The sequence below is a fragment of the Pogona vitticeps genome, chromosome 13, assembly GCF_051106095.1.
Source record: "Pogona vitticeps strain Pit_001003342236 chromosome 13, PviZW2.1, whole genome shotgun sequence".
Lineage (NCBI taxonomy): Eukaryota > Metazoa > Chordata > Lepidosauria > Squamata > Agamidae > Pogona > Pogona vitticeps.
The window spans coordinates 10936387-10960657 of record NC_135795.1 but is presented as its reverse complement, the minus strand read 5'-3'; the positions used below and the strand labels follow the sequence as shown (position 1 = coordinate 10960657).

Sequence of the window (24271 nt, the reverse complement as noted above, 5' to 3'; positions counted from 1 at the left end):
GACTGATCGCCACTGAATCATTTATTCTCATTACATGTTCCTTTTGTTGCCTTTCCTCTCCTTTTTTCTTCTATTGTTCAAAATACTAACACTTGTAAAGCTATGATAAACAATAAACTTTAAAAAATATACACAATAGAAAAAATATGCAGGCAACCCAAACCAACCAGAATCCTGTGCTTTGAGTTTTGTTTACATAGCAAATAAACTTTCAGTTTCTGTCACTGGTCCAAGTTCTGTACTGTAAATTACACCTGCTTTAAAGGTGACAATGCTACTGGCAGTAGCAGATCAATAATGAAAGACTTCCTTCTTCCATCCAAGGGCTTGCTTGTTTCATGCACAATTAGACTGTCTGCAGGTGAGGCAGGCAGGATCAAAGTTGAAACTCTTAAATTATCAGCAGTCTTGCCTTGCCAGTGATACCCTTACCCGCAGGCATAATTTTCAGAACAAAATTTTTGCCAGTGTTAGTGAACTCATCTCCATTGCTAAATCCTCCAATGGTCACTCTTTAAAAGGAATAATCTTTAATTTCTTGCATCTATTCCTGGTAAACGTCTGCTTTGCCTTTGTGTGTGTGTGTGTGTGTGTGTGTGTGTGTGTGTGTGTGTGTGTGTGTGTGTGTGTGTGTGTGTGTGTGTGTGTGTGTGTGTAAAGATGGACATGATAAAGGACTAAAATGGGAGAGACCTCACAGAACCAGAAGACATCAAGAACAGCTGGCAAGAATACACAGAGGAATTATACCAGAAAGATTTGGATATCCCGGACAACCCAGATAGTGTGGTTGCTGACCTAGAGCCAGACATCCTGGAGAGTGAAGGCAAGTGGGCCTTAGAAAGCTTGTCTAAGTGGAGGTGATGGCATTCCAGTGGAACTAATAATAATAATAATAATAATAATAATTTATTGTCATTGTAAGTATATACACAGTATACCCATACAATGAAATTCACAACTATTTAAACTATTTAAAATCTTAAAGGATGACGCTGTTAAGGTGCTACATTGAACATGCCAGCAAGTTTGGAAAACTCAACAGTGGGCAGAGGACTGGAAAAGATCAGTCTACATACCAATCCCAAAGAAGGGCAGTGCCAAAGAATGCTCCAGCTACCGTCCAATTGCACTCATTTCACATGCTAGCAAGGTTATGCTCAAAATCCTACAAGGCAAGCTTCAGCAGTATGTAAACCAAGAACTCCCAGAAGTACAAGCTGGATTTCGAAGGGCAAAAGAACTAGAGACCAAATTGCTAACATGCACTGGATTGTGGAGAAAGCCAGAGAGTTCCAGAAAAACATCTACTTCTGCTTCATTGACTATGCAAAAGCCTTTGACTGTGTGGACCACAGCAAACTATGTCAAGTTCCTAAAGAAATGGGAGTGCCTGAGGACCTTATCTATCTCCTAAGAAATCTATATGTGGGACAGGAAGCAACAGTTAGAACTGGATATGGAAACACTGATTGGTTGAAAATTGGGAAAGGATTATGACAAGGCTGTATATTGTCTCCCTGCTTATTTAACTTATATGCAGAATACATCATGCGAAAGGCTGGACTGGAGGAATCCCAAGCCGGAATTAAGATTGCCGGAAGAAATATCAACAACCTCAGATATGCAGATGATACCACTCTGATGGCAGAAAGTGAGGAGGAATTAAGGAACCTTATAATGAGGGTGAAAGAGGAGAGTGCAAAAAACAGTCTGAAGCTCAACATCAAAAAAATTAAGATCATGGCCACTGGTCCCATCACCTCCTGGCAAATAGAAGGGGAAGATATGGAGGTAGTGACAGGTTTTACTTTCTTGGGCTCCATGATCACTGCAGGTGGTGATAGCATCCCCGAAAGTAAAAGACACCTGATTCTTGGGAGGAAAGCGATGACAAACCTAGAGGGCATCTTAAAAAGCAGAGACATCACCTTGCCAACAAAAGTCTGCATAGTCAAAGCTATGGTTTTTCCTGTAGATGTACGGAAGTGAGAGCTGGACCCTAAAGAAAGCAGACCGCTGAAGAATTTATGCTTTTGAATTGTGGTGCTGGAGGAGGTTCTTGAGAGTCCCCTGGACTGCAAGGAGAACAAACCTATCAATTCTAAAGGAAATCAAACCTGAGTGCTCACTGGAAGGACAGATCCTGAAGCTGAGGCTCCAATACTTTGGCCATCTCATGAGAAGAGAGGACTCCCTGGAAAAGACCCTGATGTTAGGAAAGTGTGAAGGCAGGAGGAGAAGGGGATGACAGATGATGAGATGGTTGGACAGTGTCATCGAAGCGACCAACATGAATTTGACGAAACTCCGGGAGGCAGTGGAAGACAGGAGGGCTTGGCGTGCTCTGGTCCATGGGGTCACAAAGAGTCGGACACGACTAAATGACTAAACAACAACAACAACGTGTGTAAAATGTAAAAAAATATGTTATGGAATCACTCTATACCCCCGAGCCTGCTTCCACTGATTTTGATTTCTATCTTGTCTTTTGATCTTATGATATTCTCAAATTAACTTTCAATAAAATGTAAAAATATATAAGCAAACAAGACCCACACAAACCAGCTGCTCTGACTCCATTAAGGCATTCAAATATGAGTCACATTTCTATTCAAGGAAGAGACAAGGCTACCGCCATCCCCTTTTATTTTTTATCTGTGAAGCAGAAGATTTAAAGAGATCCTTGGCTATGTGTGAAGGTTATCCCCACACCCAGGCACAAGTTAGATTTTTTTCCAGAGTTCTATCTATCATAGAGACCCTCCAAATATAGAAGCTCTCTTCTTCATATGAACAAAGCACTAGCGAAGGATGTGGGTTTAGCAAGCTCCCTTCGTTCCGCACTAATCCAATCATGCTTCATGGTAGTAGAGATACAATATGAGGAAGCAAAATCCTTCCAGTTGTTTCTTCTCTGGCTAGTGAATTAGGCAAAGCTAGTCTCCCATTTATCATGATGTTCTCACAATTTCAATTGGTGAGAACATAATAAATACTTGTTATATAGCACCATAAAGTGATTGCCTCTTAAGATTATCTGAAACAACATATCTAACTTCATTAATAAAAAAAGAGCTTAATAAGTAAGCAAACATTTTCTTCATTGCCAGATTCACTGCAGCAGAACAAGTTATTTAATGGTACTTACATAGTAATATGATACTTTGAACACTTTCCTGTAGAGGAGGTGTTTGGAAGTATCCTGTTCTCGGAAAACTAGCAGAAGAGGGCAGGTTTATCTTTTTATTTATCTTTGTTCATATGTATGGCCCAGACCATCAGCAGTAGTACAACTTTTTCAAAAAAACCATCCAGATATAAGAAGTGTCACTGGGCTTGGATGTTCTCTGTTAATTATTTCCAATGTATTTTTGTACCTACAATTTAAATACCAAGGCCTGTTCTGCTACATAAATCATGGAAGCAAAATTTAAACTGGAGAGTGGACAGCTATAAGAAGAAAACAACTACATATGTTAATGTAGAGTTATACCAAAAAACTCTGACTTCATAGAAATTTGGGACACTCAGAAAAGATCTGTGCAACATATAGCAATAGCTATATTTTCAAGCGGTACAGCAATCACTTCTAAAATTATTTTTATAACAAAAGCATGGTCTCTCTGATAATAAAAATGTTTCAAGATGTACAGAAGGCAACCGTAGGAAAATAATATAACACTACTCCAAATAAATAACATGTATGGCAAAGACTGATGAACATGCACAGGTATTCTTAGAAATAAAATACAGGTTTAAAAATGCAGGACCATACCTACATTGGAAGGATCATATTGACATTCACCTAAGAGACAAAGTTTGAGAAGCAAACCTTCTTTCTATCCATCTTATTCTCAAATTAGATGCCAAACAATCTCTCTTTTTTACATTTTAGCATTTATTTTATTCAGCTCCAATCAACATATTGTCTAATTTTCAGCCCCACTGGGCAGGACACTGCCTCTCTCGTATGCAACTTCTCCCCTGCGTGCGTGCACAACTCCACCTCCCCACACACAAGGGGGGGGGATTCCGTCGCAAACGGAATCAAAGGGGTTGTGCAGAGGAGGAGGAAAGCTGCATGGAGGGGGTGGAGTCAAATGCACACGGTCCCGCATCCTAGGCGGAACCTTGGCTCCCATATAATGATAAGCAGTCATGGAGACTATCAGACTCAGGCAATTCATAATTACAATTTAGCAGGAAGTAAGTGGATTGGAAAACTTCAGATTTAATTCTGCTTTCATAAATTATAATTGGTATAATTAACTGACCACAGTTTGTTTATGCTAGGCATTCTCCTGTATTTGTAAAGTACATTACATGGAGAGGTAATGTAAGGGAAAACAATGAAACTGACAACAAGTGGAAAATCAGGGGACAATATATGTGCAGGTAAGATGAAGGAGGGATTGTGAGATCTTCTAAGGTTTTAACCTAGACTCAGACTGAGGAGGCACAACCTGAAACCAAAGAGCTGATGCCTAATATGTCATAAAGGAGTGTCTGTTTAGGACTGATGACTCAGAATTGAGCCTAATAAACATGGTAACAGAAGTTACAAATCCAATCAAAAATACTCTGCCTGAGTTTTATTCCTGCACCCCAAAATTACAGTACTTTTTCTGGAAACCTGTAAAGTAAAACTTTCCACTTTCAGCAAAGGGCTTTTTTCAGAGGAGTGTATCTACCAATCAGATTGCAAAGCAAGCTCTTGTTTATTTCCAGTGACCAATAAAAAGGTAAAGCAGGCTTGAATGCAAGATAGGAAAAGCATGTGGTATGACAAACACATCTTGTGTGAGCACCTCTTTGAAGTACATATAATTAACAGGGTTATATGTAATAGGATTGAAATCCTGAAATTATAGTTCAGCATTAACACAATATTTTAAGGCTTGTTCAGGAACACGGCTTTCAAATGAGACTTATCAACTGACAGACTGATGAACACGGGGGAAGATTATCCTAGAACTATGAAGAAGGCAGGCAAAATGGTAGATATGAATGGAAAGAAACATGGGGCAAACAGTATACAGTATAAACATGTAAATAAAAGGAGCTATAGTGTAGGGAAGCAAAGAAAATTGAGAACAAGAAGGCAGAGACATGGAAAGCTTTAGAATGCTATTAAAAGCAACAAGATTAGGCCTATAAACCTATCATCATTGTAGTTTTATTAATGCTACTGGCAAGGCTGCTCCTTTTATTTTGCTAACAGCATTATTAGAAGTTAGATGGCTTTGAACAAATGTCAAGGAAACAGATACTGAAACCGGTTGCTAGTTCCCAGTAACATATTTCTTTGAAAGTTCAGAACAGGGCCGGAGCAATAAACCTAATGAGGATTAAAAGTTTATATGCACCTGCACTTCACAAGCTGTAAACTATTCAATACCATGTATTGTACCTCCCTGACTAGAAGACTTTACCCTTCAGAAGAAACAATGGATCTCTCCAATCAAAAGACATTACAGTACTGTAATATACTATAATCCAATATGACATTTCTGCATAAGAAGCTGGGGTATGGACTCCATAATAAGCTTTGAGCCACCCCAAATAACATGCCTTTACCATTAAGACAGTAGTTTTTATGAGGCATTGAATAACATTTCAGTGTTGATTCATTTTAGCCTATGGCATTGTCACATAACTTCTTGTGAATAATCTCTAAAAATCATAGGCGAGAACAAAAAAATGAGGCTGTACTCTCCATAGTAGGTTTTGGGCCACCTAAATCAAGTATTCAGACATTTAGGTGAGTATTTTCTTTGAAATAGCATAGAACTACTGGCCCAATTATTTCATTATCAAGTGACTGTATAGGTACCACTTAAATGTAGGACATGTAGAAAAGTGTCTTGCGTATATACGTACCAGCTACATAGAAAATATGTACAGAAGGAATTGTGCAGCCTATGATAAGCTTTGCACTACCCCAACTATACATGTCCAGGAGAACTTCCACTACCAAATATCAGTGAACTGTGTTTTGTATATTTGTATGTATATTTTTTTACCCGGCGTGTTGTTAGTCTGTGGAACTCCCTGCCACAGGATGTAGTGATGGTATCTGGCCTAGATACCTTTAAAAGGGGACTGGACAGATTCCTGGAGGAAAAGTCCATCACAGGTTACAAGCCATGATGGGGATGTATAATCTCCAGGCTTCAAAGGAAGTTACAGTCGTGCCCCACTTTACAATTGCCCCATTTAATGATGAATCTGATCGCAAAATGATGGTTTGAATGGGGTTTTCCCGCTTTGCGATGATCGGTTCCCTGCTTCAGGAACTGATTTTCGCTTTATGACTATCAAAACAGCTGATCATCAGGTTTTCGAAATGGCCGCCGGGTGTACAAAATGGCTCCCCTGCTGTGTTTAGGAGCCATTTTTCGCTTTACAGGCACCCGAAAACGGCTGCCCCTATGGAGGCTCTTCGCTGGACGGTGAGTTTTCAGCTCATTGGAATGCATTGAGGGGTTTTCAATGCGTTTTAACGGGGTTTTTTTGTTTCGTTTGACGACGTCTTCGCTCTACAGTGATTTCGCTGGAACGAATTAATGTCGTCAAGCGAGGCACCACTGTACCTCCAAATGTCAGGTGCATGAGAGGAGAATCAAGAGACAGGTATCTATTTGTCTCATGTGCTCCCAGGGGCATCTGGTGGGGCCACTTTGAGATACAGGAAGCTGGACTAGAGGGGCCTTTGGCCTGATCCATATGTAACTCCAGTATCATGTAAAGATCACAGATGTGATTTTCATAATTCTTGTTTTTCCCCTGTGGAAAACCATTTCTTTAAAAATGTCATCATTTTACATCTCTTATAGTCAGTCAGTCAGTTTATTGTTACAGTCCTTAGACCAACCCACCTCTTATAGTCATTGATAAGCATTTAAAAATCCAGAAGAGACATAGACAAGTTGGTGCATGCAGGAGATATACTGGTTCACTAAACAATTATCATGTAAGGATCAGTCATAAGCCAACTACAGTGGGGTCTTGACTTAAGAACGGCTTGAGTTAAGGACATTTTGACTTAAGAACCACTCTCACAGGAAAATATTGACTTGACTTACATACTTAGATTTGAGTTAAGAACTGAAAAAAAAACCACGTGGGAGGCAGGGAAAGTGCAAAATTTGAACTTTCAGTTAACTGTTGGCCAGTGAAAAGGGTGCCTGTCTGCTTCCTCACTCCTCCCAGCGTTTAGAGAGTGGATTGGGAGACAGTCTTCAGACTGCCTGGTACTGCCTGGACTGTATTTTCCCTGCCTTCCCTGAACCTTTCTTGACCTAAGAAAAAAAGAAACAAAATATCCCCCTCTAGTGGTCGAAGGCGGAATAGCAGCTTCCCATTAGTTTCTATGGACGGAAAAGAGCAGATACGGATCAAATGGTTTTCAATGCATTCCTATGGGAAATGCAGATTTGACCTGAGAACTTTTTGACTTGAGAACCACCTTCCAATACGGATTAAGTTCTCAAGTCAAGACCCCACTGTACCTTTCTGCCATGCAATCATTCAAGAAATCCAGGTTTAATTTTACTTTATAACGCAACCAAGTTAGAAAACGGTCCTTGCCTCAGGCAAAACTGAAATCTTAGTCTGTTTTAAATAGATTAAGGCAATAATTTTATGCACAGTTTCCAGGGAATAACTCTCACTGATCAAGGTGGAACTTACCCATAATTAAACATGCTACACCACTTAGATACAGTACTTTAAAAAAAAACTATGCTTGCTTCCTTGAGGTGATATATCCCTGAAGCCTGGACAAATAAGCAGGGCTTTGATTAGCCCTTTGGTTGCCATAAGACTCTAAAAGTCTAATATTTGTTATTGTTGGCTGTTTGTTGATGTGTTGGGTTCTGTCTTGTGTTCTGGCTCTGACTGCTATTCAGTAGACACATAGCCACATAGAAAAATACTACTCTTCTCATGAAACACTGGACAATGTTCCTGATGTCTGAAAGAGTCAAATTGCTTCATTACTTAACCACATGTAAAATGCACCAAAATGGTTATATATCAAAGGCCATGTTTGAACTGGGATGTACAACAAATAGTTTCTGTGCAAGCAGCTTGTCAGGCCCACCATTGAAACTGCCCTACAACATGCAGACTATGAGTAGGCAGGCTGCAAAAGTGACATGCCTCACTACAAGCATAAGTAGCTGCACAATACATAAAGCTTCAAGAGAAACAACTTCTTGTGGTGCTGTACTAACCTGCAATGTCTTTCCACAATGAAGGTGCATACTGTATATAGTCTATAAACCAGACATTTATTCCTGTTAACAATTCATCCAGTTTAGAAATACAACTAGCAGACTTCAAAGGACAGCATGAAATTGTTTTATATCACATCTATTTAAAAGATGTTTAAGGCATCTTAAGAACACTATGTAAAATTAATGGGATACAAATGAACGTCTCAAAGACAAAGAGGGTTCTTTCCTCTGTCTTCATCGTGTTTTAATTTACTAGTTTCCAAAAAAAGAATTTTGAATGGAAAAATGTGTTCCACAGGCTCATTGGAGGGAAGCCACATGCATTAATTTTAACAAAGCATACTTTTGCTCTCGGCTGCGCCATGGGAAAATCAACACAATCTAAAGTCATGTATACCCCAAACAAGGGCATTAACTCTAAGAAGAAATGTTCATCCAACATCTTGCCAAGTTGGTCTGCATAAATGAAACAAACTACTGCCAAATAGAAATGAATGTTTTAATGACATTCTCACTCTTTAGTCACCACCCTACTGAAATAAATACAGCTTGTGCTAGTTGGGTAGTGCTCAATGGCTGAAATGCTGTTGCTTAGTGTTGTAAGTTGTGACAGGAATAAGCCCAAAGAGTCAATGGAACTTATGAAGGAATTGATTCACCAAATCCTCTCTGATTCAATGGGGCTACTCTGGTTGTGATGTACTATGCTAAGCAACAAGATTTCAGCCAATGTTACTAATTACCACAGGTTCTTCCAGGACACACCCTTCCATTTCCCTTATCCCTGCATAGTCAGCATTCTGTAAACACTTAGCATATTTGGTACATATTGGGCTACTGGGCTAGTTTGTGAAAGGTTCTTTGCCCACAGATGATGTTTTAATTTTATACTGTAAATTCTGGAATTCCCCTGAGCATACTACGCAACCCTATTCCCCATGGGTATTTATTTTTTGCTATATGAACAATTACTGATTTGAACCCTAGAAGTAAAATCATGTACAGTACTCAAACTGATAGAATAAATATTTTAAGTACTTTTCATTCTTGGTAGAACTGTGGCTTTGATCTTGGTAATTTTCAGGTAATTATGTGATTCAAACAGGCATGTGTGAACAGATGAGTTAGCACATTCTGAACAGCTGCCATGATACAGAAATATTTTATTCCTACAAAATTATAACTAACTGTGTTCCATTAGTGCATTGATTTAGAACTTAGGGAGGCTTACCATTAACAGCTTTTTCATAGCTTTTCCCCAGGTTTATTAAATTCCGTAGTCCAGGATTGAACTGTTCCATGACATTCTAAAATAATAACAAAATGAAAAAGGCATAATTAAACTCCTACATTAAACTGACACAAAATATAGTTTTAAGCATCTACCTAATTTTTTAAACTGCATTTCATTTAAATTGAATCAAAATGCCATCTCAACTATCTAGTTGGGCTGCCCTCCTTCTCCCTAGCCTTAAGGGCAGTTTATCATGACTTTTCAAGAAACAAGCAGAAAGTAACTTCACAACTTGAAACTATGTTTCTGAGCAAGTCTAAGAAAAGATCCAATTAGTGCAATACAGTGGACCTTCGACTTACAGACTTTTCGAGTTACAGACTTCTCTGGACGCAAAATTTAGGTTCGACTTGCAGCCGGAGAATCGAGTTACAGACCCCCCCAAAAAACCAAAATGGAACAAAAATGGAATAAAAATGGCCCGTTACGGCATTAATTGGTTTTCAATGCATTGTAGGTCAATGGAGACTCGACCTACAGACTTTTCGACCTGCAGCCACGGTTCCAATACGGATTAATTCCGTAAGTAGAGGGTCCACTGTATACACTCTCTCATTAAAGGGTCACCTATTTATGGTGTAAGAAGGGAATATTCATATGCACTTATAAATTGGGGATGTATATTTTTCAGTGTGTGTGTAATGTAGATTTAGAATTCCTGGAGGATCCCAGGTACACAACTGAATTGTACAAACATTCTGACAAAGCTTTTACATTTCTTACATTTTCATGTACAGTTATTCCAGGGCAGTCACAACACAACTTCAGTTCTTTCCCCTTCCCAGTTTTCCTGTCTCGTTTGTTCCCTTAAAATATATATAGAATCCAAAGTGAACTACTATTGCACATGCATGTTTGCTCACAGCACTGGCAACACCTTACCTGGAACTGTGCAAGTATAGGTATTGTGAGCCCCTCTGGATTCCCCTACAAATATTCCATTTTTAAAAACTATTCCCATTTTAAGAATGAACTTTTTCTATGCATGTCAACTGTGTGACAATAAGTTCATCCTGTTGTTCACTCTTCCCGATTGTTACTTTCCCTTCATTGGCTGAGCAATGAATGTGCTAACATCTGGTGGGGGCTCTTTCATTGTTCTCATTACTGAAGTGCATACACATCCTGGCCAATCCTCTTCACATATTTCATTGCTGTATATGCCTGTGCATGTGAGTGCCCACTTTCACACAGGAGAAAACCCCAAGAAACCACAATAAATTCTGAGATGTTTATGTCTGGAGGCAAAAAGTGCTGGATTGAAACAAGTCCTGCTGTTGAACTACTGACTACACTGTGTGAAAATCAGAGAGAGCAAATGTGTGCATGTCAATATCAAATCTATATAAAACTATTATATGAAAATTTCCTAAAATGAAGTAAGTGGTCCCAAAGATCTTTCACTGCAGCACTAAAAATGGAGTGCATACATTCCATATTTATGAATCAGATTATGTTTTAAACAACAACAACAAAAACCAGAACAACGGCAACAAAATGAATCTGATTATCTGAAAGTCAATGCTAGGAATATCCTCTTTCATGTTTTTCCCAGAATTGCAGTTCGCAACCCAGATCAGCAAACCTTAGATTCTGTCTCTCTAGGCAAGGACTTTGGGGAAGGGGTGGTTATCTGAACAAATGGCTTTCCTTGCCTTTGTTTCCTGTTGTTGATTTGTTAAAAAAAAAGAAAATTGCAACAGAGCATAAGTAAGTACATGCATGCAAGTGCCCCCCACCCCTTCGCGAGCATGTGCGATTGTCACCCGAGCACCCCCACCCTTTGTGCCTGCACATGAGTGCCTGCACAAGCGCACATCAGCTACTTTGTGCATGAGCATGAGCACATGTGTGTGTGCCTCGCCTTCCCCAACCAGTCAATGGACTTAAAAAGGTTGGGGACCGCTGGTTTAGAGGGTCCCTCCTAGGGCACCTTTCTTTTTTGTTACAAATCAACAAGAAGAAGCAAATGCTGTGGGAGCCAACAGTGCAGGTAAAAACCTCCAAAGCTCTTTTCAAGAGGGGTGAACCCTATAGTTGTGCTTATAGTGGTTTGTGGACTGCACTTTCTGGAAATTTTGGAGAATCTTGTGAACAGCGGTCCAAAAACACAAAAGAGCACATTACCAGGGAATGGCATTAATTTTTTTTATCTTTAATTAAGAAGGATTTCCACTAGAAACTTTTTACTATCATCATAACTTTTACTAGCATCAAAGGAAAAGACAAAGAACAATGAAAAAAAACATTCTAAAGGCATACAAGCAAGGAAGCCAGCTCCCTACCTTTCCACAGCTGGAAAATTGCACTGAAATCTATTAATTAATTAATTAAAAATATTTATACACCTCCTTTCTCCCCAAAGAGATCCAAGGTGGCTTTACAATTTAAAAGACATAAGAAGGAAGTATGTAACCATTCTTGTATCACATTACAAAGACTTTTTGCAACACAAGGGCAAAGAAGACATAATTCAGAAAGTCATGGATGAATGGTATGAATTTAAAATACGTGCCAAAGGTCTGTCATCAGTGGATTTAATGGGGGTAGGTTTTCTGTTCTTCTGAAGCTCCTTAAAATTGCCTCTGTTCTACCAGTTTCTACAGTTAGCTGTGAAAGGGGTTTCAGCCAGATTAATCTGATCAAAAATAAATTCAAATCATGCTTAGAAACTAAAAGCTTAGATGACCTTATGATGATGAATCTAAATGGACCTCCACTACCACAGTTTAACCCTACTAAAGCCATCATTAAATGGTACTTCAGTGCTAAAACTACCAGGCATGTTCAAGGACACAAGTGCAACACCTCTGACAGCAGTGCATTTTCTGCCAAGACATAGTCGAATACTGTGTTAGTAAGTAATATAATTTATTTTGGGTTTGTACGCATTGTTATGTAGAAATAAAAATGAACAAATGAGTATTTTAAATTTGTTAACATAAACTGCAAGGCTATAGTCCATTCATGCTGACTGGTGAAAGTTTTGACTGACTGGTGAGACATTCAAAAAATTTTCGAGCCCTTCAGAAAGGAATAATTAATTGTACCCAATAAGATTAGACAGGTGGGTTTGTTGAAAATTGAGTTCTACGCCGCTGAATTAATAAACTAATAAATTTGGCCGTCTGTCTGGTGTAGGTTTTATTCACACCAAGTAGAAGATTGTGCAAGATTGCTTCCTCTGCCTGTCCAGTAAAACTAACAAGGATTGAGTCTAGTTTTGAAGAGTGAAAGTCATTGTACATGGCACAGTAAAGAAGTATATGCTCCAGGGACTCTATGGGCCTGGAGTTATAGGGGCAGAGCTGTGTTTCTAGAGGTTGCGAATTAAATCTACTATATAAGACACTGGATGGAAGTATATTACATTTAACTAGGGTGAAGACCCACCGTTCATGTGGGCTCTCTATGAGATGTAAATAACAGGCTGATTTATTGATATAATGGCAACTGCAGATTTAAAGGTGAGCATACTTTACAGGCTGCCGCAAAAAATTCTTGCCTCTCAATATCCAAGAGTCTCTCCTTGAGCAGTCTGTAATACTAAGCAAAAGCCAGAGCACCCAGGTGGTCTAGGGAGATACCCACGGCCTGTGCCTTTTGTATGAACAGTTTTAAACTGAATGTGAAGAATAAGACAAGACACCCCTTATTAAGGGGTCATCAGTGGCCACAAAGCATATTCTCAGCCAGCATTCAAAATGTCTCAGCCACACTTGCATCCTCAATCTGATTAAGCTTGCCTCCAGGCATGCAGATGCACAAAGCACACAATGGGGGCACAGCAAAGATATTATAGAGAAAAGTGGACTGGAGTCTTACCACTGAGGAGTTAAAGGCATCCAGCCAGACTGGTGAGCCATATAGCAGTTGGGAGACAGCCTTGGCTTTGAACACCCGCAGGGCAGCAGGAATATGTCCATTGCCCCATACATGAAAAAAAAAAGTATTGTTTGCACTGTAAGCTTCACTGAGTTAATAATGGATTGGCGATGTCTAGCCCATGAGTTACAATAGTGACAATTAAGCCCTAGGTATTTAAATTCTTTTACCTGCTGGATACCTCTCCCATGGAATATCCAAGACCGAGATTTCCAGCTCTCACTGAATATGACTATTTTAGATTTGCCATACAGTAATTGAGAGTCAATTTGTTACTGGAAAGATAGCTAATACAGTGTTCAATTAGCTGTCTAAGGAAACTTTGTACTATTTAAACAAATTGTTTTCTTCATACAGAGAAGAAAAGTAATCTCTATGACCTACAAGATGCTTAAAACACTGATGCACCTTCTTTTCAAGGCATGAGAATGAGACATCAGGAAAAATATATGAACAGCTCTCTCCTAGAAAAGGAGTGGTACTCAATATGTTAAAGGAGATCACTGAAATTAGTGTTTGCTGTATGGAAAGCTCATCTGTATACACTTTCTTATTCTAGTAAAGTCAGTATGTACTTTAAGGTCACATAGTGTTGAATGTTAAATTGCTACCTTATTTTGTATCTCAGTGCAACAGGCCTGATAATAAACAATCCTTTTAGACTGAGACCATTTCTGTTATTGAATATTATTCTAATATTAACAGTATCTTGCACAAGGATTTGCTTTCCTTTCTCTTCATCACAGATCATTTAGAAATTATCAAGAAGTAGAAAGATCATACATAAGCCTTTCTCTCTAGCATAAAAGATTATATGGTACTTAGCATTACCAGAAAAAAATGCTGAAGCAAATTATATATATATTTAATATTTAGATATTAAAATATAAGGCATAAAGAGCAACTTTGTTTTAATAGAGCTTTCTGCTCATTTTCTACACAAAAGTGATCAAAAAGCTAATCAAATGACTTATGAGAACTTGTACAGACATTTAGCAAAGTCCATTCAGACAAACATATGTCATATAGATCTTGTTATTCCATTTCATCCAAAGCAAAACCTTTGAATGAAAGGACCAGTTACTAACCTACAACTGTGTTTCTTTGAGTGATCATCTGTGAATCCACACACATGGCTGCAGAGGTACCCATGTGTGTGAATCATGGAGACCACAAAGAAGTGAACTCTACCATGAAAGTTGCTTCACAGAAGTTTAATAGCTAAGCAAAAATAAGTAAAGCAAAACCCAAATTCTGCAAGCTATACATTTCAAAGGTGATCAGTGATCTAAAATGCATGAGTAAAGAAATATGAAGTTAGTGTTGTCCCAGTGTTTAAAATGCTGTTTTATAATCCTTTCAATCTTCCCATCAAAACCACATACAGTGGTGCCTTGCAAGATGAATTTAATTCGTTCCGTGGTTAATGCTGTCTTGTGAAAAATTCATCTTACGAAATGCGTTTTCCCATAGGAATGCATTGAAATCTAATAAATGTGTTCCTATGGGCAAAAAAAGTCAGAACAAAGTCAAATTTGGTTTACAAAGTGTTTATTAAGTGCTCTTTAAAGCCATGCATATAGTGCAGATGATTTTTAAAAATTCAATAAAAAAACTTTAACTTTTTAAACATCATAGAAAAACATTTAAAAATCAGCAAACATGAGTAAGGAACAAAAAAACGGAAAACATTCGTCTTGCGAACCACGGCCACAGGAACATTTGTCTTGTGAGTCATCAATCCCATTGCCAAAACCATTTGTCTTGCCAGTTTTTTGTCCTGCAAGGCATTTGTCTTCCAAGGCACCACTATATAACATAGGATCTTACATGCTTCTTAACATTTTCTGAAAGCTTAAGTCTACCAAATCTCCTTTAGTGTGGTCCTTTAGTATTGAGTCAGGGCAAACTGTTTTTTTTCTCTGACTGTTTTGGTTTATATACACAGCAGGTGGCAACTAAGACCAAATATAATGCAACAAACAGTTGAATTAACAATAACAGCAACAATAACAGTTTAGTAGCAACTGTTACTAAAGAGCACTCTTGTTTTTCCCCAATGAAGAACACCTCCACACCATTTTACCAAGAATATTTCCTAATATAAACCAGGATTCAGATTTCATTATCTGAATCCTGGCTTATACTGTATTTCATTATCCAATCATAGTGAATAGCACTTCCTCACGTCTAGTGCTCTGTGGCAACAAAAAACTTTCTCCTAAGATTTTCCCAGACCACAGAGCAAGTTTCCAAAGTACACAGAAAACTACAAGAGGAAAGGGCAACAGTCACTGCTGGCAGAAGTGGGTTCTGTATGGATAATAAAAACTGGGAAGTGTATAACAATCTATGTTTATAATAACTAAAGTTTGTTAAGTCTGTGGAATTATATTTTTAAAACTTCCTTTTCTCAACATGGTTCTTTTGTCATTTGTATTAAAAACTCTGAATACAGTATATTGAAACTAGTTAAGCAGTCAGATCTTAGATGGTAGCACCCACAAAATGCAAGCAGACATTTCTAGATATTATCTCAGATAATTTGGGACAATTCATGTAACAGGAGAAAACGTTTTACAATAAATTAAGAACTAAAAGAAACCTTTACCTACATATTTATCATTCAGCTACTCTGGGAGTACAGGTTGATACCATACATGCTGTGTTGATACAAGATAAGACTGTCCCAGCAATAACGCCTTTGCTTAGGAGCAGATCTCCCTCACTACATAACAAGATTTACAATCTTAAGATTGACAAAAAAAAAAAGCAATGCTTTTAAATGTTACTCTGAATGCCTGAAACTAACAGGTTGCTTCATAATGCAGACTTAATTTTTCTTCATGGTACATTTAAAAGCATTATTGTATAAATTAGAACTCTTGTCAATTAAAAGCAGTAAGAAGAGGAATATCTTTTAATTTTTTTCTCCACTCTAGCCTCAGATTTTTGCAACAAGATTAAAATACTTGAGTAATATTAAATATATACCTAGCTATTTCACATGGATAAATAATTTAAGATGACCTTTTAGTATTTCCATTAATTTGATCTCCTTCCAAACTTAAATCTATGTGAATATGTGTATGTCTGTATAACAAACTATTTAAAAATGCAGAAGCATTTGAAATGTGGATTTATCACTGAATGCTGAACACTATCTAGCTCAAGACAGTGACCAGTAAAGAAATACTAAAGAGAACAAAGACCAAGAAATAATAAAACAAATTAAACGTAGAAAGATAAAAAACTTCAACCACATAATGAGACAGAAAAGTACAAATGGTTACAGTTCCTCATTTAAGGTAAAACAAATGGGAAAAGAAGGTCAGGACGTAGAAGACCCTTATTGGCTGATGAACCTGAAGTGACGCAAGACAGCATCATTGTTTAGAGTTCCTGCATGCAAAGTCAGGATGGCCGTGACCATGTCTGGCCTCTAACAGGAGAAAAATAAAAGGAAAACAGTGGTGGGTTTTTTGGTTAGTTTTGTTAATGATGTTAGATATTAACATACAACAGTAGTTTTAAACGTCATTCTGAAAACTTCCCTTCCTTCATGTGCCTTGGAGGATTTTCATAATAACTGTATCAACTGAAAATATTTGGGGTTAACTTTTAATTACTTTAAATAAAACATGCCCTAACTCGGCAAAAAAACAAACTGGAAGGAATCAAGTGTTTCCACCCATGACCAAAGTGGTTAAATCAACAATATCCACCCAGCTTTTCTACATAAGTATACATCCTCATTTTTGTGCCAGTATATTCAGGAATGTTGTGCAATGTGTACAAATATACACTGATGGGAATCCAATAAATGGATTCTACATTAGGCAAACAACCACACTGCTTGCATGGAGAAAAAGGATCATCTTGAGGTCAAAAGCAAATACAGTTTATTTCCTTTCATAGTCCCCCTAAATCCTTTTTACACCTGGTATTTCACAAGGCTTATTTATACCATTGACTCTGGAAGCCACGTGACTAGTAGAGACGCACAACTCCACCTCTACTCCCTCCAACTCTTCCCATAGGTTCCATACTCATCTTCTCTATTCTATGCTCCCCACCTTAATTGAGACTAAGAGAAACAAAGTACAGTAGCTCTTCCAAACCAAGATAGTACATGAATACTGATTTTTAAAAACATAATCAGGTCATAATTTACTGCTAATCCCAGGTCAGTCTCCAAGTTTTGGGGGCCCTGTTTAGGCTACTGCTGCTGCTCCTGAGAGCCAACCAAATCCCCATTCCCACTGACACTTGAGCTTACAAAAGAGAAGCATTGAAACCCTTGCCAGCCTCTCCCCTCAGGAGCAAATTTTTTTTTCTAGAGGCAAGGCTCGTAGTATTCACTTGCGTTTGTGGAATTTATGCAGGGACAACATGGCCTTATTTTTTTTATTGGATTACAGAACACCCAGAATAGCCACTTGAGGTACAAAGTCTAACCAGGGAACCAGACTTCAGTGAAGAGTCTTTAATATGGCTCTTTTCCTAGTGTCAACTACAGTACAATGAACCTCCACCTCTTCTGCTATGCCGTGCGTGTTCCTACTCCCAGTCAAACAGAAGTTGTATGCTTCATTATATGGTAACAGAGAATGTACTAAATGCCTGACAATCCTTTGTCTACAGAGTAGACAGATATGGGGAAAGATAATCCATCACACATTTTTTGTTATTGTTATGTGCTGTCCAGTTGCCTCCAACTTATGGCAACCCTATGAATGAACCATCTCCAAAATGTCCTGCTCCTAACATCCCTGCTCAGCTCTTGCAAGTCATTACCTGAGGTGAAATACCTCAAGCTGATGCACCAAGTTTGCAATCTCCATTTTGGGAAACTCTTTTAACTCAGATCCTGACACTATAATATCTGAACAAGAAGATTTTTGGATTACTGTACATCATTTCTTCCCTGACCCTTCAAACTCTGCAGTGCCCATTCTGAAACATCTTGCCGGCAATGTGGATAAAAATCAATGATTTGTTTAAAAATTGATTTAAAATTAAAAAATAATTTTTAAAAATTCAAATCATTGAAAAATCTGATTTTTAAATTTTAAATTGTGATTTAAACTGATTTGATTTAAATCAAATCCACTCTGCTTGCTGGACTCAAAACATCACTTGCAAAGAAAATATTTGGGTGCTCCAACAACAGTTTTACACATTGCTTTTGAAATTATCAAGCTGCAGCAGTATAATGAGCTATAAATGTAATACAGTGGTGCCTCGCTAGACAGTTACCCCACATGACAGTTTTTTCTCTAGACATTGTCTTTTTGCAATCGCTATAGCGATTCGCAAAACAGTGATTCCTATGGGGGAATTTTGCTGGACAATATTTGGTCCCTGCTTCACAAACCGATTTTTGCTAGACGACGATTTTGACAGCTTCCTCCACACTCGCAAAACAGGTGTTTTCGGGATCTAAGCTTCGCAAGACAGCGATTTAAACAGCTGATCGGTGGTTCACAAAGCTGCTTTCCTATGGCCGACAATTCTTCCCCATTGGAACGCATTAAACAGGTTTCAATGTATTCCAATGGGGAAATGCTTTTCGCTAGACAATGATTTCGCTAAGCAGCGATTTCAGTGGAACGGATTATCATCGTCTAGCGAGGCACCACTGTACTGTGTTTGCTCCAAAAAATGCATTAGGGGTTATTTTCAGGGGATTTTTTTTCATGTACAACCATCTACATTTATTCATATCTAGTCATGTCATCTTCTGGTTGCTGCACAATGATGGAGGGCAGGGTTTCACTTAACTAGAAATCATACTAGAGCTTATTTTCATGTTAGGTCTTATTTTGGGGAAAACAGGGTAGCTGCTTGATTCCTGGTTGCTTACAGCACCTTACAATGCTTGCAGTATCACCACCGCTACTACTGAGACAGCCCACAGGTAAGTATGATGCTGCTGGTACTGGAAGCATTGAGGTCAGCAGTGACAGGTCCTGTAGGGGAGCAAGCAAAGCACTAGTTCCAATGGTCCTTTGCTGCAAATTTCCAGTATCTGTGGCCCTAATGCCAGGCCTGACTAATTCTCTTATAGCAGTGATTCTCAAACTTGAGTTTCCAGATGCTGCTGTACTTCAGCTCCCCGAAGCTTTCAAGTATGTCCAGGGGTAGGAGTTCTGAGAAGCTGGGGATCTAAATTTGAGAACTATTGCCTTATACATACTGGGAACCAAACTGGGGAAGATTTTGTTTGGTAAACTTGTGTCTCTGTGGCTATCCAAGAAAATAACAATACCAACTGGTGCTGTCATGCTTTACAGAGATCTATAGAAGGTGCACAGTATGGGAAAGGAGAAGCACTTTCACTCATCTTCTGTATCTCCATGCTACATAGAATCAGATTGTCCAAAGTACTAAATACAGAAGGGTATTTAAAGTATGACACTAGTCTTACATCCCTTAACACTGAAAGATAATTTTAAGCACAGCAAGAACTCAACATAAGGACATTTTAGTAAATCCATCTCTTCCCAACTAATCAGGTGGTGTAACAATGATCTGAGAAAAATGTATGCTGTCATGCCAACTCTTCTGTGATTTCTTTGCTCAGTAATCTCTTTCAAAACTGAAAATTTCCTCCTAGAAAATATGCTCCAGACACCTGATATTGCACATCATGGATACAGCACTTGTATATACACACACACAATTTATCACATTCTGTGGAAGTTCTTTTCAAATCATTTGCTCTTTTTTCACTGTAAAGTTCTGCATTAAAGTTTGCCACTCACTTCTTTTTCAAGCTATACAGTACTATATTTAGTTTTGTATTGTGTTAATTTTATGCTGATGATAGAAAGATAGATGCATACAGTGGGTAATGTAACAACCACTGAATCAATAGAACTTGGTTCAGTACAAGGTATCACCTTGCATGTCTCATTGCGCTGAACTCAAATATTGAGCCAAATAATTCTGTCATACTTTGAAAATTTCTCAAGTGATCCTGTTCTAAGAACAAATGGACTAGATACATTAAAAATCCCTTCTGAAACAAAAATATTTGTTTTATTTAAGGCATTTATATACTATACAGACTACATCTAAGAAATGTGGTAAAAATATGCTACTTGCCTCAGAATCTCACTCAAGCTGAATGATCTCAGACTTTTACCATATTGTCCAATGCTAGTAGTAACTGCTTATAAATATATTTCAGAAACTCTCACAAACCTGATATGGTTAATTTGTGAACCAAGTAAAATTAAGATTCAAGTTGCAATGGATAACCTAAGACACTGTAATGTGTCTAACGTTCTCATAAACAACCCGATTTCTGTGACAGACAGGCCTGTGTGTATCATCAAGAAATGCATATTGTATTGGCAACTTTACACCTGAAGGAGGACTGTGGCTCAATCAAACATGCTTTTTACTATAGATGTGCATTTGGATTAGGAAATATTTGGAATTCACCAAATAATGCCACATTCAGATAGTACTGAATATATCCAAATCCAAATTTGATAGTTCTGAATATTTGTAATAATATTCCTAAGCCCCATTTACATCTATAGATCAAAAAAGCAAAAGGCTAGGTTTCTGCATGCTAAAGAAAGATGTGGAAGTGAAACCTATTCCTCCGGTATCCTGGAGTGATTTCTTGATAAATGAAACTTTAATACAATCTGGCATCAAGGATAGTGGGAACAGAGAACTCAGTGTCTCTTGATTAGGGTTGCAATGAGTTTCCCAAGGTAGAGGGTGTGCAGTGAGAGAAAAAACTGAAAATGATGTCCACTGCATGAGTGAAATCTAAAGGCACGCACAGATACCAGAATGTTTTTTTCACATTAGTTATTTCCAGTTGAAAGCTGGGCATAGATGATTATAAATCCCCAAAGCATTTGCTATTAGGATATGCTCTGATGCAAGCTTGCACTGCAGCACTTTTCTCTGTGTCCTTTCCTGCATCCTCAATTTCCAGTATATTTATATTTTCTACATCTCATTGTATATTACTAATTTAATATAGTCAGGATTAGTAGATTTGTAGATTAAGAATATGATTTAGTAGTCTACGGGCAATATAAAACAGAGGTGTGGTAGAAGTAGACACTTGGGGAAGGCTGCAGGAATGCTGCCTGTACCCAGTGCGGCAGCTTCTAGTGAGAGGAACAAGAGAGGTCAAGGATAAAGACAGCCTACCATTGCTACTATAAGCCCCCCCCAATTCTGTCACATAGTTGCTTTGTTCAACAATCACACAAAAAAAGAGCATCAGGCAGCAGTACAGTGTGTGTGTGTGTGTGTGTTTGTGTGTGTGTGTGTCTGCCAAGGAGGTGGCCGAGAAGTCTCTGTTTCAAGGTGGGACAGATATGAGTGAATCTCAGACATGTTCCAGTGACATCTTTGTGCACTTGTCCACTGGACGCTTCCATTAGTCCGGCTGCTCCACTGGGGCAGAGGAGAATGGGGCATTATGGGTCAGGAGGTCTATATCCTCTAAAGCAGAGGTCTTCAAAGCCCGGTCCATGGCCCAGTGCCGGTCTGTGGCCTGAGCTAGACTGGGCCATGGAGACAGACCTCCTCCCCCCCCGCACAGACTCCCCTACCCACAGCTGCTTTGCACACGAGCATGCATGCCAGTGCTGGTGTGAGCACTCCCCCACCAATTCGCACATGCACCTGAGAGAGCACATGCGAGCTACGGGAGGGGGTGCCCCACCTTCCTCAGGGAACTCAGCTGATCCATGGTCCCAAAAAGGTTGGAGACCATGGCTCTAAAGCTTTGAGAGTGCAACACAGATCCTTAGCGGGAAGATAGCCATCGTTAGCCGGGTAATCCCAATGTTCCATGGAAATTCAGATTTTTAAAATTCTTTCTGAATCCAAAATCTGTATTTTGGTGCTAGTACACATCCCTACTTTTTACATAAACAAACCTTTGTTCATCCAAATGGAAACTCTATTTACTGTGTAAAAATGTATATTGACTTCTATGAACTAGCACAATTGTATAAACTTCCTATCAAATCCTTCCCTTTCAGTTTTACATCTTAAAGTGGCTTAAACAAATAAAGAACACCATGGTAACAACATACTCTATGACATCAGCAAAGAAACTAACATGAGTTTAGGAGCAAATCTTTCAATCATGCAAGTTATTTCTCATTAAAAGAATGTGCTCAGTTAAATGATGCATTTTTCCAATTAATATTCAAGGAAACATTGTAACATCCTTTAAAGTTTGTGTTTATTACAAAAAGTTCTTCTGAATCCTGCCTTTCAGCCAAGGAAATCAGAATACACTTCCTGCAACATTTTTATAGAAGACTCCTAACTTTTCCCATTCCTTATGTTCCGAGCATACAGTACAGTATCATTTATCTGGAAGTGTCTCCACCAGGAGTTATAATAATATTTGCTAGCATGCAGAAGAGAAGACAGTAATTAAAGGCCACAGGGTAAAATGGATGTTATATCCTTAAACACTGATAAGAATATTTAGCAGAATCAGTAATTTCAGTTCACTTTAGAAACAAACTTAATAGCTCTGTATGGTGCAGAACAGACTATGAAAGAACACTTACCATAACTACTGTATATAAAAAACAAGCCACAATATAATCCAATATTATAAGACAGCGCATGATATATACTGTATAGTGACTGCTTGGTAAAATAAAATTACAAAATATTGGTGATAAAACAGCCTTGGCCATTTGTGAATTATTTTGTTATATTTTAACATGCTGATTTGATCACACTGTATGCCACAGCATACTACAATATTATGAAACGCCTATGTCATAGAAAAAGGTAGGGCTTGATCATGTGGATATTTGTGTGTCCACAACAGAAATGTCACATTTAATGTAGCAAAAACCACAATATCTTACTTTTGTATTAAACCAGAAGAGGATCAGAAGAGGATCCTCAATTTCCAGTACATTTACATTTTCTACATCTCATTGCATATGATAATGAAGGGCTGCCTGGCAGCTTGGATTCTTAAAAAAAACATGATCATAAAGAAATACCTTATTATCCAGCCATTGATACAGGTGAGCTACATACTCATACACTTACAACATCCTTGTTTTCTTATCACCAGAGGCTATCCCAGAGAAATACACTGCAAATGCTGGACAGGATTCCCAGCTGTTTGTTATCTGTAGGAATAGCCTCAACCACTGCCAAATGAAAAGGTTAAACATCCGTACTGCTGTATATGTCTTACTATAGGCCATCCCAGTTTCTATGAACATGCCCATGATCTAAAACCAAACTCTGTATTTCAGGAGTATCCTTACAAGAACAGCATCTCTTTTTAATAGAAGTTCCTTTGACAACAACAAAAAGAGTATTTACACTGAAGAGTTATCTACTGTATGTACAACCAATGTCTCTGTAGACTGCGGTTGTGTATTTCAACAGGCCAACTTCAACACAGGGTGGATTCCTCAGTGAGGTGGATACAGGAGTTAATTCTAAAAGCTGGGTTATTTTGCCCTCTCAAAGTGGCAGATGGCACCTCAACTCTCAGCTCCTTTAAGGTTAGGTGCAAATATGTCTAGAAGTGAACAACAAACTTCTTGAAACGCTCCCTCATTAATCCAGAGCAACTGCCATCACCTTGTGGGGCACTCACAATAAATTAGAATCACCATTCTTTCCCAGAAGCAGGTACTGAAAAGAAAATCAACCATTTTAGCCTCATAGATGTGACAGCTGATATTAATGCTTACCTAATTTATATTAAGTGATCTTGAGAATGGACCCTTCTCTTCCATCTAAATCTAGAATAATTTCCCCCTTAAAACTTCAAATATACATCAAAGACATTTTACACCAACTTAATTATGCAGTT

At 38.3% G+C, this 24271-nt stretch overlaps 1 protein-coding gene across 1 annotated transcript in view; it reads right to left on the bottom strand.

Moving 5' to 3' along the window:
- BAIAP2L1 (BAR/IMD domain containing adaptor protein 2 like 1) overlaps nt 1-24271 on the bottom strand; it is a 68283-nt gene that overhangs the window by 41459 nt on the left and 2553 nt on the right. Inside the window, exon 2 of the mRNA XM_072982984.2 lies at nt 9475-9550. Coding sequence (XP_072839085.2) covers nt 9475-9550 — 76 coding nt within the window. The remainder of the gene's footprint in view (nt 1-9474; nt 9551-24271) is intronic.